Source organism: Nuphar pumila, chromosome 8 (assembly GCF_984573655.1).
Source record: "Nuphar pumila chromosome 8, dmNupPumi1.hap1.1, whole genome shotgun sequence".
NCBI classification, from domain to species: Eukaryota; Viridiplantae; Streptophyta; class Magnoliopsida; order Nymphaeales; family Nymphaeaceae; genus Nuphar; species Nuphar pumila.
In genome coordinates, this window is record NC_143256.1 from 2,169,102 (window position 1) to 2,182,510 (window position 13,409).

A 13,409-nucleotide genomic window follows, 5' to 3' on the forward strand; every position below is an offset into this window, starting at 1 on the left:
ATGTGATGATGAGGCCCACAAGAAAAGGTACCTAACACAAAGCGACGAGCACATGTATCCCCTAAACCTTAAAAAGCATGAAGCCATTAGAGGACAACCTAAGGGGGTCTCGTTCAGCGTTAGTTATATTGTTAGAAATTAATGAGATGAACAAAAACTAATAATAATACATACACTGTGTTTAGCACATGCCATTGCATTAACTTCTTGTGTCACCTTGTAGTGTCGTGTCCAACAACTTCCCCTCGTCTTAGACACGAGACCCTATTTAACGTGTCCTTGTGATGGTTAATTAGGACTTAATGCTATGGCCTTTGTTGTATGCACATGATCACATCATTCAGCTACTTTGTGCAGTGATCCATAAGATTGGTCTTCTCTACTTCTCCGCCTTATGGCATAAGGATTCTCCAATTTAATTTAATTTCATGTACTATTCTTAATGAGAAATTACAGGAGTGGTTTTTCTCATTTTCTTTCTTTTTTTTGTTTTCAAAGGCAAGCTGGGGTTAGGCAGACCCCCCACTTGTTATTTAATGTACCATTGGGGTTTTGAACCAGCAACGTCCCACCATAGGGAGACGTGCACTGATAGCTCCTATCAACCACGCGGAACCCAGTGTTGGTGTCTTTTTCGTTCTGTTGTGTTCTTGTGACATAACTCTGGGCTTTCATTATTCTTTAGGGCATGTTTGATGGCGCCCATTTTTTCTCCCCTCAAAGAAAACTTTTTTTTTTTGGGCCCATCTGCACACTATCAAACACGTTAAAAGTTTCTCCCTCAAAAAGTTCCTTTTGATGAGGTTATTCTCTAAAAAAATAAGGGCAAAAAATTTGCATAAGTTGCATGCGACTTTTTTTTACCCTGGACAAGTTTCTTTCGAGATGTGCCCTTGGAAGGCGTGGTGGGGGGATCCTCATTTAAATTTCAAATACTTTTTGTGTCTAATTGATACAACTCGTGATTTGGTGGGGGCAGATGGCAGCTCATGCGGCTATGCTTTCTATGCATGTGAAATTTGACTGCTTTTTCGAGCTTTTTATTGGGAAAAATTTTCATTACAAAATACCATTAAAATCATAAAACAAAATACCTCAAGAGTTTTACCAACAGGAGGTCAGCCAATGTGCGGTGGGTAATTGAGAGAAATAGGGTTTTTTTTTTTTGAAAAAAAAAAAATCTACATAAAAGGTTCTCTAATGTCCTTAGATTCTCCTTCGGGATTTCTATCAGTGAGAGTATCTAATGACAACTTCCGAACGGTCATAACTAATCCACTTGTAAAGTAGGTTTGGCAAGCAGAATACGAACAAAGGGCGATCGATTAAGCTTATGAAAGTTTTTTTTTTATGACGAAATTCCCTGCCAAAGCACACCAATGAAAGGCACCTGTACACCCGGTAAAAGTAGAACCTGGGACTAGGGATGGCAGTGGGGCGGGGCGGGGGACAAGGTCTCCACCCCCGCCTCCATCCCCGGCCGGGAATGGATTTTATCCTCCATCCCCGCCTTCATCCCCGTTTCATGTCCTTCATCCCCGGTTCAAACGGGGACGGGGCGGGGAAAAGTGCATGTCCATCCCCGCCTCCACCTCCGGGATGGATTTTAACCTTCATCCCCGCCTCCATCCCCGTTTCATACCCTTCATCCCCGGTCCAAACGGGGCGAGGCGGGGCGGGGCCCCGCTTTCCCCCGGTCCACTGCCATCCCTACCTGGGACGAAGGGATTAGCACCTTCTCACCAAACCCCCCACCAATTGGGCAACCCAGGCGGGTGTAGGTATTATTTAAAAGATATATATATATATATAAATAGCAATAATCCAAAGTTCAATTTTGTTGTCCCCAACATAAAAAAACACTACTTTTCTAAAATGAACCAGTCATAGGGGTAGACATCGAGCTGAGCGGATATGATGTCCGATAGGGCTCGATAAACTAGACCCAACCCCTAGCCCACCGAAAACCTGACTCAGCATTTGTCATGTTGTGATCGAGCTCAGTTTTATAGAGCTAAGTTCTAGGTGGGTCAAGTCAAACCTTTCAAACCTAAGCAGTGAAAAAAACGAACCATCACCCATGTTAAACCCCATTGAGTTGATGTTTCATCATACCTAGACCAGGCCCGAGACCACTCAACCCAAGCTAGGTCCTATATCTCTCAACCTCCATACTGCACAAGGCATCGCAAACTCAGCACATCTTGGGTCAAGTACTCGACTGCTATCCGGTACCTGACCCGATGTCCACCCCTAGCTATCCATGAGCCCGAACCAGAGCCCGAGCTATGTTTCAGCCTAAGCCAGTGCACCAACATTCCAAACTCACCGGGTCGGATCTTGTACAGGTCACCATAATGCATGTCACGTTCTAGAAGGTTCTGAGATGTGCCAACGCACTCTGGTTTCTCTCTCATTCAATTTTCAAACCCTTCTCTCTCTCTCTCTCTCTCTCTGTCCAAGTATGCTGGAAAGCTGCCGACAATTAAATCCGGTCCCGTGGGCGGTTTGATAAAAGATAGATTGGTTGGCACCCTTTAATTGGGGCCTCTCTCTCTCTCTCCGTCATATTTTCGTCCGCGATCAACAGCAAGTGTTGAAATCTCGTTCTTGTTCTTCTGCGTTGACACCACCATGTCAATGCGCAGAAGAACTCTGCTCAAAGTCATCGTCCTCGGCGATAGCGGGTAACCCTCTTTCTTTTTCTTTTGTGGGGTTGTTGATCTCGAGTTGCTCAACTGTTAGGGATTCGTTTTCCACCGCCTTTTTTTGGTTCTGAGTTGGATTGGTTGTTTTCTTTTGCAGGGTTGGGAAGACTTCGTTGATGAATCAGTATCCTCTTGGTTTTGCTTCTTTTGGGTCTCCCTTCTTCTTTATTCTTTGATTTGGGGATTCAATGATTCTGGGTTTCTTTTACTTTTGGAGTAAATTTGATGGTGAATTAGTTTTTTGATATTGTATTCAGGAGTTCTTGTTTTCTTATTTTGATTGTGGGGATATGTTGAGTTGGAGGGAATGAATCCGGGATTTTTGTTGTTCTTTGTACTTGTCATTGTTTTGTGTGCAAATTCCATCTTGGTCCCGTTTCCAATTTCAATTGCTAATTGCATGATTTCTTCCTCTAAATCCGGGATTTTGTCATTGTTTTGTCTGGAAATTCCATCTTGGCCCCGTTTCCAATTTCAATTGCATGATTTCCTCCTTAATTCTTGATTTTGATTATATTTGTGTTTTCTTGATCGAGATATGAAACCGGTCATTGCAGATTTTCGTAAGAGAAATGGCTTGTCAGTGTTGGTTTTTTACTTTTGTATCTAGTAAGAGAAATGCTGATGCTTATAGAGTCGATCCACAGAAAGAAGCAACTGGACCGGCTTTACTTCGGTTGTTTTTGCTTCGCTAGCTAGGTTCAGCATTTGTGTTGACATTCTGATCGATTGTTGCATGACCCAGATTTTGTTTCAGTTTATATTGGTTCTTTGATATCACAATTGGTTGTTGATTTAATGGGGTTAGTCAATAGAATCTTCTTCTGGGACGTGGTTCCTGAGCTTTGTAACTCATCTATTATCGGCATGATCTCGAGTTACATCTTGAGTTGCATAACTCACTTGTTTATACGGTGATGGATTGTAGTATGTCATATTGTCAACTTAATGGACAAACTTGACTTTGATTGTTTTTTTTATCACTAGCCAGATTTAGCATGTGTTGAAAGACTTTCATTTGCGGCATAACCCAAGTATTGTTTCAGTTTGAAATTGGTTCTATGATCTCAAGAATGGACATTGATTTAGAATCTTATTCTCGGACATGGTTGGCAAGCTTTTACAACTCATTTATTATTCAATTCTCAAGTTACATCTTGAGTTGCATATTCAGTTATTTGTATGGATGATATCTCTACTTAATTGATCAAAAGATATGTGCACAAGAGATTTAGTCATCAATATAAGGCGACAATTGGTGCTGATTTTGTTACAAAGGAGCTTCAGATTGATGATAGGCTTGTAACACTGCAAGTGAGTGACCTGCATATTTTTTTCGTGTGTTTTGTATTCCTGTCCATTTTATGTTTACTAGGTGTGCTTGGGTTCTCTGTTTATCCAGGAAAGTAGGATAAGCTGGGAAATTGTATTGCAGAATACAGGTTTTCCCACTTATCTGGATAAGCTTGTGCATCAAAACATGCCTTTAGCGAGAAGTTCTCTTCCTTAGTTTTAACTCAAGTTCTGCATTTGCGGCAGATATGGGATACAGCAGGACAGGAGAGATTTCAAAGTCTTGGAGTTGCATTTTATAGAGGGGCAGATTGCTGTGTTCTTGTATATGATGTGAATGTGCTGAAATCATTTGATAATCTTGACAATTGGCACACGGAATTTCTTAATCAGGTAGGATGCTTTTCTGTGTTCTACTAAAATAACAAGTAATTACTTGAATGTGATATGGTGCATGCGTAACCTGGAGCCAAGAATTCTGCTTGAAAAGAGAGAGTGAGAAAGAACAAAAAAATGAAACAATGATAATTGTTTTCTTGTAGGTGTAACAAAATGTGGCTTAAGCTTTCATGTAATAGCCAAAAAATATCTGTGACATAGAGCTACAAGTAGACATTTTTGTAGCTTTGGTACTCGTATTTTTTCTCTCTGATTGTGTTCTTGGATAAATTTTTTGACCCACAAAATTGGATCTAATTGTTCTCTCCAGTTTGAAAAGTCTATTACGCAGTTCTGTGCATTTCAGGAACATAAAACACAATATTGTGTTCCTCCTGATATTGTTCACTCCACTTTGAAAAGTCTGTTCAGCAGTTTTGTGCATTTTATGAATGCAAAACGCGACAGTGCACTCCACCAAAAGCCAGGATCCAGAACATCTCATTTGTTGCTCCATTTTCAGGCTAATCTTGTATTGTTCCAATTGTCTAAAAGTGACTTCAATGTGTGACAAGTTACAAATCTATATTCTTTGTTATGTTTTGTTGAACTAACTTCTGTAATTGAGCAGAAATTTTGTAGTAGTCTCTTTAGTCAAATATCTTATCTCATTCTCTTAGGTTTCTTTTGCCATATTTAATATTATTGTGTCAGTTCATACAAAACTTCTGCATCAGGATTCAGTAAGCATTACAACATAAATCTATCTCAGGTTTGAGCTGTCTAGAGATATGCTCGCCTTCAGCTTATTCATGCCAACAATGAATAGTGTGTTAACAATTTGACATGAGTAGGGATGTCAATGGATCAGATTTTTTCTGATATCTGACCGAACCTGACTTCTTTTAGTCAGATTTCGTAAGACAAAACCATATCCAATTATAATCAGATGTAGATATGGTTTTGGGTTTTTGCTACCTAATCCGATGGATATGCAGATTTGATGGATATCTAAATCTGATTACATGTAAAAAGTTGATCTGGTATGAGCTTTTCACCATCCGAACCTGAATCCGCTTAGGCAGAATCCGATTGGTTGAATCTGGTATTGGCCACATCCAATCCGAATCCGAACAGTTTACATCCCTAGACATGAGTAATTCTCAAGGTTGCCAAACTAGGAAGCGGGAAACGATACGGGAAGCGGAAGCGAGAAGTGAGAAGCGAGGTATTTTGAAATTTATAAGAAGCGGAAAGCGAAGTATCAATTTGAAAGCGAAATATAAATAAAAAATGAAGCAATATGGTAACTGAATAGGAATTGAACAAGAAGCAAATAAAACGTAAAATAAAATTGATTATTCTTATATTTCATGATTTTTCAATAAAAGAGCTAAATTTTTGTTAAAATCTAACAATGATGGTTACCAATTTAGAGAAAGTACATGGGAAGTGAGTGAAAGTGTGAGAGAAAATACATGAAAAACATGAAAAGAAACATGAGAAAAGCATATAGGAAACATATACCATGTGTGTGGGAAACATAGAAGAAGCGTGGGGGAATCAAGAATCCCATGAAGTTTCGGAAGCGAGGAGTATCACGCTTCTGAAGAGAGTTTCCGGGAAGCGCGCTTCCCACCTACCTAAGAAGCTTCCGATAACTTTGGTAATTCTTCTTGATCATGGTGAAGTTTGTGGAGTGTACTTCAAATGAAATCTGCTTTGGGATTGTCTTCACATAGTTGAGCATCTGAGAAGGGTAATGCTCAAGATTTCCATATATGAAAGATGCCAACTTATTGCAGTCTGCATGAATAGCCCTCAAATTCATGTAAGTGTGGGTGAAGTAGTGAATTCAAATTAGATGCAACCTTCGGACCATACTAATGTAACCAAGGCCTCTTAGAAAACATCTGCTGTGCTAGGAGACTGATGGTATTATGCTTTAAATTTTAAACTTTTTTTTCCTTGGTTTATGGATAAGGTTGACATCAGACTGAGTTACCGGATCAGGTTCGGCTAACACCCATGCCTTGGCCTGGTTAAGTAGATGACCGAGTTGGGCTCACACCTTAGTTCCAAACTTCTGTAATAGCCAGAGTTAAATACTTGTGCTCGGGCTTATGTTTTTCCTCATGGCTAATAGGCCCTGGCCTAGCCTGATCACCTATCAGGTTAGGCTGAGCTCAGGCTGGGCTGGTCGTTTCCAAGCCTGCCAAGCGCTTGTGGGTCCAAGACCAACCCAAACCCCACCCTAATAACCACCTTAATATCTGCATAGTTGCAGTTCTGGTGTTTGTGTACCTAATTAGCCTGTTGCCTAAGTCCATTCTATCATATATGACCCTTGTTTAATGGTCATTTCCTTTTGTTTTCCTACTGCTTCTGTATGCAAGACTTTTGAGACATCTTACCCAGTCTGACAGAAACTTTATGGTTGAAATGGTTAGTGTGCTTTACCTGGTATTCCTAGAATTAGAGCATGTTTCCTTGAATTTAGCTGCCTTTGCTTGACATTTTTACCATGCTTTGTCTGCTGTTTGTTATCTATCTACTTTTGGTAGTTCATATTCTTTCTCTGATATTCCTCACAACCATCTTTGATCAGCCTCTTAATTGTTTCCATGCTTTCCACTTAAGTTATATTTAAAGATATCAGCATTGCATTTCAGTGTCTAGATGAACAAGGATTTAACAAATTTCTACTAGATCTACAACCAAAACTCCTTGCTGCTATTGACATGATGGAACTTTTCAAGAATATGTTGGCAAGACTGGTATTCATCAAAAGATCTTTTGCACAAACTTCAGAATTTGATTCAAACTTGCAACATTAAATTCAACATATTTTTTCTCAATCTTCTTGACTTTTATGCTCATTAGATGAAGAACAAAATTTGGATTCCTTTATTTTTTCTTCGTGTTTTTCTCAAGAATTCATTTTTTGGGGGTTCACGAATGCTGGACTTAGGAGTAGCTGTTTAAACATTACTAGCCTGTATGTTTTCCAATTTCCATGTTGACTAGTACTCACATTTGTAAACTTTTAGAAATATGATATTTTGTTGTTTGCTCTTGATCATGGTCACAAATATCGGTATCGGCTATATCTGGGCGTAGCTATTTGTTGCGATATTATAGGTTTGGTGATAAATCTTGGAAAAATCTCAGGAAAATCTTGGGGCTTAAAATAATAAAAAATATATCAAAATAACCAAAATAAGCAAGAAAATAACATGTTTACATAATAAATACATATATAATAAAAGAAATAAGTAAAATATGCAAAATAAATAAGAAAAACACATTTAAGATGTAGAAAATAAATAAAAACAGTAACAATAATTGCTAATATCGCAATATTATCAAACTGGCGATATTTTCAAAATATCGCAATGTTGTACCTATAATATCATTTGCTGAAAAATACAGCGATAATATCACGATATTTTCAAAATATCGCCGATATCTGTGACTATCCTCTTGATACAATGTCAAGTTTTTGTTCTATAGTTATATTCATTATCCAAATCTGTCTTGTATCAAATAAGTATTCAACAGTTTTGCCTTCAGTCGCTAATTAAAGATTAAGGGAACAGCCTCAGGTGGCTTGGCCTACTTTAGCTTACATCTAATTTTGTCATTTTTGGGACATTTGTTTCTCATCTGGTATCAACTAATTCTGTTTGTGATTGTGGGACAAAGCTTGTGCTTCTACACAACTTGCTTGAGCATTTAGCATCAGTTGGGACCTTTGGAACTAGCTGACTTTAAGCTATTCTGTGCAAATTTTTGCAGCTGGTGCCTAATCATAAAATTTTCCAGAATTAGTTAGACTAAGTCCAAGTTGGTCAGATATTTTAAGCTTCAGAGTCCTGCACTTCTGCAGTTACTTGATTGGTACAGGTGTATTGCAGGCAAGCCCAACAGATCCTCAGACATTTCCATTTATCTTGCTTGGGAACAAGGTTGACATAGATGGCGGGAACAGCAGAGTGGTAAGTAATTTAATAATACTCTGTGCTATGTTGGCCTTCTTACTTGTGTACCAATTCAAATCTGAATGTATTTAGGTATCTGAAAGAAAAGCTAAGGATTGGTGTGCCGCAAAGGGGAATATACCCTACTTTGAAACATCTGCAAAAGAGGATATCAATGTTGATGATGCCTTCTTCTGTATAGCAAAAAATGCACTTGCCAGCAATCGTGCACAAGACATGTAAGTAGACTTTTCATTGTTTCCACTTTTGTTTCCATTCTAAATTCCTTTTAGTAATTCAATTGTGATTTTGTCTGCTTGGTCATAATTGGTAATCATTTGTTTATTTGGCATGCCCGTACTATCTTGAACTATTATTTTTGTTAATTGGAAGGCAAAGTTGCAAAATGCACTTTTCTTCTTCATGTTCCTTGTTCTACTCCAATCATGAAGCCTCTGTATTTCCTTCTGTTTTTAGATGTGTAAACAGTGGGATTAAAGTCATTGAGCCAACTTAAGATATGGTTAGGAGAAAAGTTTGGACCAGTCTTCCTTCAGATTTGTGTATCTCTAAACCAACTTTGACATGATCCATTGCGAACTGTCTACAGCCATGCAAGCTCTGTTTTGGTCAAGTGAGACTTTCTACTTGTTAACCATTCTCACATATCATTCTCAGGATATTCTCAGCAAGGAAATATCTTGAGATATTTTAAAAAAAAAAGTTTTTCTCAACAAAATCTTAGGAGAATCTCAGCAAAAAGGACAAACCTTATCAAAACGAAAAATGTAAGATGTATATATATATATATATATATGTATATTTATAGTTATACGTATATTTTTTATGTACCATGGGATTCACCCCTTGATAAAAGAGGGAGCACTCAATTTTCCCATTTGGCAATTGCCAGAAATCAAAGGGACTCACCTCTACCAAGAGAGAAGAGAGAACTATGGGCTTTACACTGTTGTGTGTGTGTGTGTGTGTGAGAGAGAGAGAGAGAGAGAGATGTTGCCGTTGAATATATGGCTTCCTTTTTTCTTCCTTTGGTGAGGCAAGGGGAAAGAGGGGTACTGCTCTTATTTAGATAGACGTGGATTAGTCCCACATTGATGTGAATAAGGAGGAGAGGGCCTCTGTTCCCCATCAAAAGGCCTCCCTCCCTTTTAAGTTTCATTCTTTGTTTGGTAAATTCCACTTGGCATTACCTTTTGAAGTTTTACATTTCAATTTAATTTAACAAATGAAATAAGTTCAAATTACAATAATGACCTTTAACTCTTCATGTAGACTTTTAAACTAAAACCCACAAATTTATTACAAAATTTTGATAATTAAGAAAGTGTAAATTCAAATTATTTCATTATTTTTTGTTAAATTTTTGTTTCTCTAAATTTATTGTGAAAAAATGTGATAAGTTCAATATACTGGATGTTTTGGGACCTATGTGTTGAACTTCACTCACTGGTCAACTGTGATATATCAGTGTCTTTGTCTGTGTAATTTCTGACTAGCTGATTTTATTAGATAGTCGATGCAAGTCTGCATGCTTCGCAAAAAGATACTGGTTTCATGAGTTGGTTTCTTTGAGACAATATATTGTTGAAGACCTGCATTACTGGGTAGTGGGTACTTATTTCGATATAAAGTGGTCTAATTGTTTACTTGTAGTTCAATTGCTCAGTATGCTTATGAGGGCTTTGCAGCTCATTTTCCTTTTTATAAATGATCGAGACTTTATGGATGATAATTCAGGAAGTTTTTCTAAAGGATATCTGAGATTTTATGGCATAGAACTGTTGATATCTTCACCATTCAAGTTCACAACTTAGTATTGAAAATTGAGAAAAAAAGTCATCCATCTAATAAATGGTTAGGTTTAAAAAATCATTGCCTCAAAGTAGCTCCATGACTGGCTATGCATACCACCATGGAATTATAATAGTGTGAAATGGTTTTGAGATGCATGTTTGAATCACTTAACCAAGGATTTGGTTTTGGATGATTGATGTTAGATTTCCAACTTCCGATTGGAATACAAGTTTGCCCCTTTTTTCCTCCCAATGTTGATGCATTAACTTCTTAATTTTCATTGACATGATCCTGACCCTTTTGTCTGCAGTTACTTCCAGAGTGTGCCAAGGCCAGTTGCTGAACCGGAGCCACGAAGCGGAGGTTGTGCTTGTTGACTGCTTTTGTTTATTGGCTGTATCATTTTTCTGGTCCGAGTCAATGATGATCACTTTATCACTTTAGTTTGGTGTTTCTTTTTTCTTGTTCCATTGGTGTAGACACTAAAGTCTTAAACTAGTGTGGCATTTCAGTCTTCACCATTGAAGCCAAGGTTGGTTGGTTAGTTTGATTGTTTGTTTGTTTCAGTAACACGGATAGAAGAGCGCATGTAAATTTTGTTTGAAACCTCGTGTGTAATACTGGCTGTCCCCCAATTTATTTCTATTTTTTTTCTGTGAGATTCATGTCTAGACCGCTTGTTGGTTGTAAGTGAATCTGATTCCGTGGGACAGGAGATGTTAGAGGTCAGGTCAGCTGCTTGGTTTTTGTGCCCCACTAGAAGCAGATTTTTACATTGGTGGTTTAGATCCTGGCAAACATGTATATTCTGGTCTAATAGTTTCTAGGATGGGGAGCTCAGATTAGATGTCATGCCGGCCATGTTCTGAATCATCAAATCTCATAATCATTTTGGATTAGTGCACATAGTGCTAGATGAAGGCCTTGCCTAAAATAAGCCCAGAGCCTACGTCTTTTGGTGTTAGATGATTCAGACCATTGAATTCAGTTTAGTCGTGACAAATGACACTGAGCCACCCATGATCTTGTACTCAGGAAAAAAAATCTGGTGTCTTGGAAAACTCTTGAGAAAATCTCTCTTTGGAAAAGGGTTGGCTCGGGACCTTTAGCATCACTCTCTATGTTTCTAAGGCCACTTCTTCCCTGCAAAGCCCATTCTCCCTACTGGATGCAGTGGCCAGGGTGAGCATGTACCCACCCTGATCTGGAAAAGTCCAGGGGTATCGGGTCTGGTGGTTAGTGCTCACCCTAACCCAGAGCACATATTAGAGGTGCCCTGGGACAGGGTGGGCACCACCCGGGCCTAACCAAAGGCCAGGGCATGATGTGTACCTTGTCCCTAACCCCCACCTCTCTCTCTCTCTCTCTCTCTCTCTCTCTATATATATATATATATATATATATATATATATATATATATATATATATATATACTTCGATCCCACATCTCTCGAAACGCCACAAGACAAGAGGAGGGCTTCAGCCATTCACTGTATGGAGGCACCACTGCATAGGTCCTCTCTCTCTAAATTCTTGCTCAGGCTGTGGTCAGGCGTGTGCTGCCTATGCCAATGGCCTGGGTCCGGCCGTCTTCCATCTTATGGTCTCTCCAGCATGGTGAATGGTCAAACTTCTTCTCGTGCCTTCTTTAGGATTAGGGATTTTTGTGATTTTTTTAATTAGTATTTGATTAGGTTTTTATTTTGTTTTTTTAATTAGCATATAAACTCCGCCTGTGTAGTTATACACTGCCGGTCCCAAGCCCGGATAAAGGAGGAGGGTTGCGGTAGGCCTGTGACAGCCAGCATAAAAACTTTGTCATATCCTATGAAAATGAACCAATATGAGTTGGGCTGCCAAGAGACATCATATTCAAAAAATGAGTGTAGCTGAGATGCGGATGCTTAGATGGATGTGTGGAAATACAATAAAAGATAAGATTCGGAACGAAGAGATATGTAAGAAGGTAGGTGTTGCACCCATTGAAAATAAGATGCGAGAGAATCGTTTACGGTGGTTTGGACATATTCGGCGAAGGCCTAATGATGCTCCAGTTAGAAGGTTGGAGAAATGGGAAAATATATTAGTTAAAAGAGGTCGGGGTAGGCCTAGGAAGACTTGGATGGAGATGATAGGAAAGGATATGAATGCTTTGAACCTCACCGAGGACATGGCGTTGGATAGAAATGATTGGAGGAAAAGGATTCATGTGGAAGACCCAAAATGAATTTCTTTTTTGGTTCATATCGCTGACCCCAATTGTTTTGGGATGAAGGCGTAGTTGTTGTTGTTGTTGTTGTATGTTTGTTAAGAAGGATTTAGTTTTTTATTTATTTTTTCTTAGATAGTTGCATATCAATAATTAGGTTTTAGGGCTTTTTGTGTTTTTTTTTTCTAATTAGCATTTAGCTTTTTTTTAATAAGATAGATATTTATTAGTTATTTCTGCATTCTTCTTTGACCAACATTAGATGTGATACCACATGTTTGATTTTAGTCAAAATTTGTGGCACTTTGTTATTTTTGTTGTTTCAATTAGCCTATGTATGAAACTATGAATAATATTTGTTAGGATTGAGGGTTTTTATTTAGTTTTTTTTTAATAGCATGAATATTTAATTTGGTTTTAAGGTTTTTTAATTAGTGTATATATATATATATATATATGTGTGTGTGTGTGTGTGTGTGTGTGTGTGTGTGCGTGCGTGGGGGGGGGGTGGGGGGGGGATTGATTAGGATTTAGGTTTTTATTTACTTTTTACTTTTTAAATAGCATGAACCAAGAATATTTTATTAGGTTTTAGAGTTTTTTGTGATTTTCTCTTTCTAATTAGCATTTAGGTATTTCTATTTTTTTTCATTTCAATCAACATTATACTTGATTTCACACGTTTGGTTTTAGTTATAAACTTAAAATTTTAGGGGTTTTAATTTTTTAAATTTTTATATATATAAATTCATGTTTATTAAGATTTAGGTTTTATATTTAATTTTTTTAAATGGCATGAATATTTAATTATGTTTTAAGTTTTTTTGTGTTTTTTTATTTAGCATTTAGGTGTTTGATTTTTTTTAAATGAGATGAATATTTAGTTACGTATTTTTGTGTTTTTATTTTTAATCAATATTATTCATGATTTTATATGCTTAATTTTAGTTAAAAACTTAAAAATTTAGGGGTTTTTTTTCAATTAGCATACACATGTGAATAATGTTTGTTTAGGATTTACGGTTT

At 37.7% G+C, this 13,409-nt stretch overlaps 1 protein-coding gene across 3 annotated transcripts; it reads left to right on the forward strand.

Annotated features, from left to right (window-relative positions):
• The first annotated feature begins 2,463 nt into the window (after nt 1-2,463).
• Nucleotides 2,464-10,780, forward strand: LOC149829440 (ras-related protein Rab7-like). 3 transcript variants are annotated; one of them, XM_090015942.1, is made up of 7 exons: nt 2,471-2,687; nt 2,806-2,832; nt 3,923-4,022; nt 4,248-4,394; nt 8,297-8,377; nt 8,453-8,598; nt 10,485-10,780. In XM_090015942.1, exons 1-7 carry the CDS (start codon nt 2,635-2,637, stop codon nt 10,549-10,551), a joined length of 621 nt encoding a protein of 206 aa, XP_089872068.1. In that variant the 5' UTR covers nt 2,471-2,634; the 3' UTR covers nt 10,552-10,780. The 3 variants fall into 3 exon arrangements, with proteins under 3 accessions (XP_089872070.1, XP_089872069.1, XP_089872068.1); XM_090015944.1 differs by lacking the exon at nt 8,297-8,377 and having other exon boundaries at nt 2,464-2,687; XM_090015943.1 differs by lacking the exons at nt 8,297-8,377; nt 8,453-8,598; nt 10,485-10,780 and adding an exon at nt 4,711-5,050 and having other exon boundaries at nt 2,464-2,687.
• The last annotated feature ends 2,629 nt before the right edge of the window (nt 10,781-13,409 follow it).

Excerpts from the sequence above, each read along its gene's own strand:
- LOC149829440 (XM_090015942.1), top strand. The coding sequence starts at position 2,635 with ATGTCAATGCGCAGAAGAACTCTGCTCAAAGTCATCGTCCTCGGCGAT. Across the intron at positions 2,688-2,805 it reads ATCGTCCTCGGCGATAGCGG|GGTTGGGAAGACTTCGTTGA; the intron begins GTAACCCTCTTT and ends TTTCTTTTGCAG. Across the intron at positions 4,395-8,296 it reads ACACGGAATTTCTTAATCAG|GCAAGCCCAACAGATCCTCA; the intron begins GTAGGATGCTTT and ends GGTGTATTGCAG.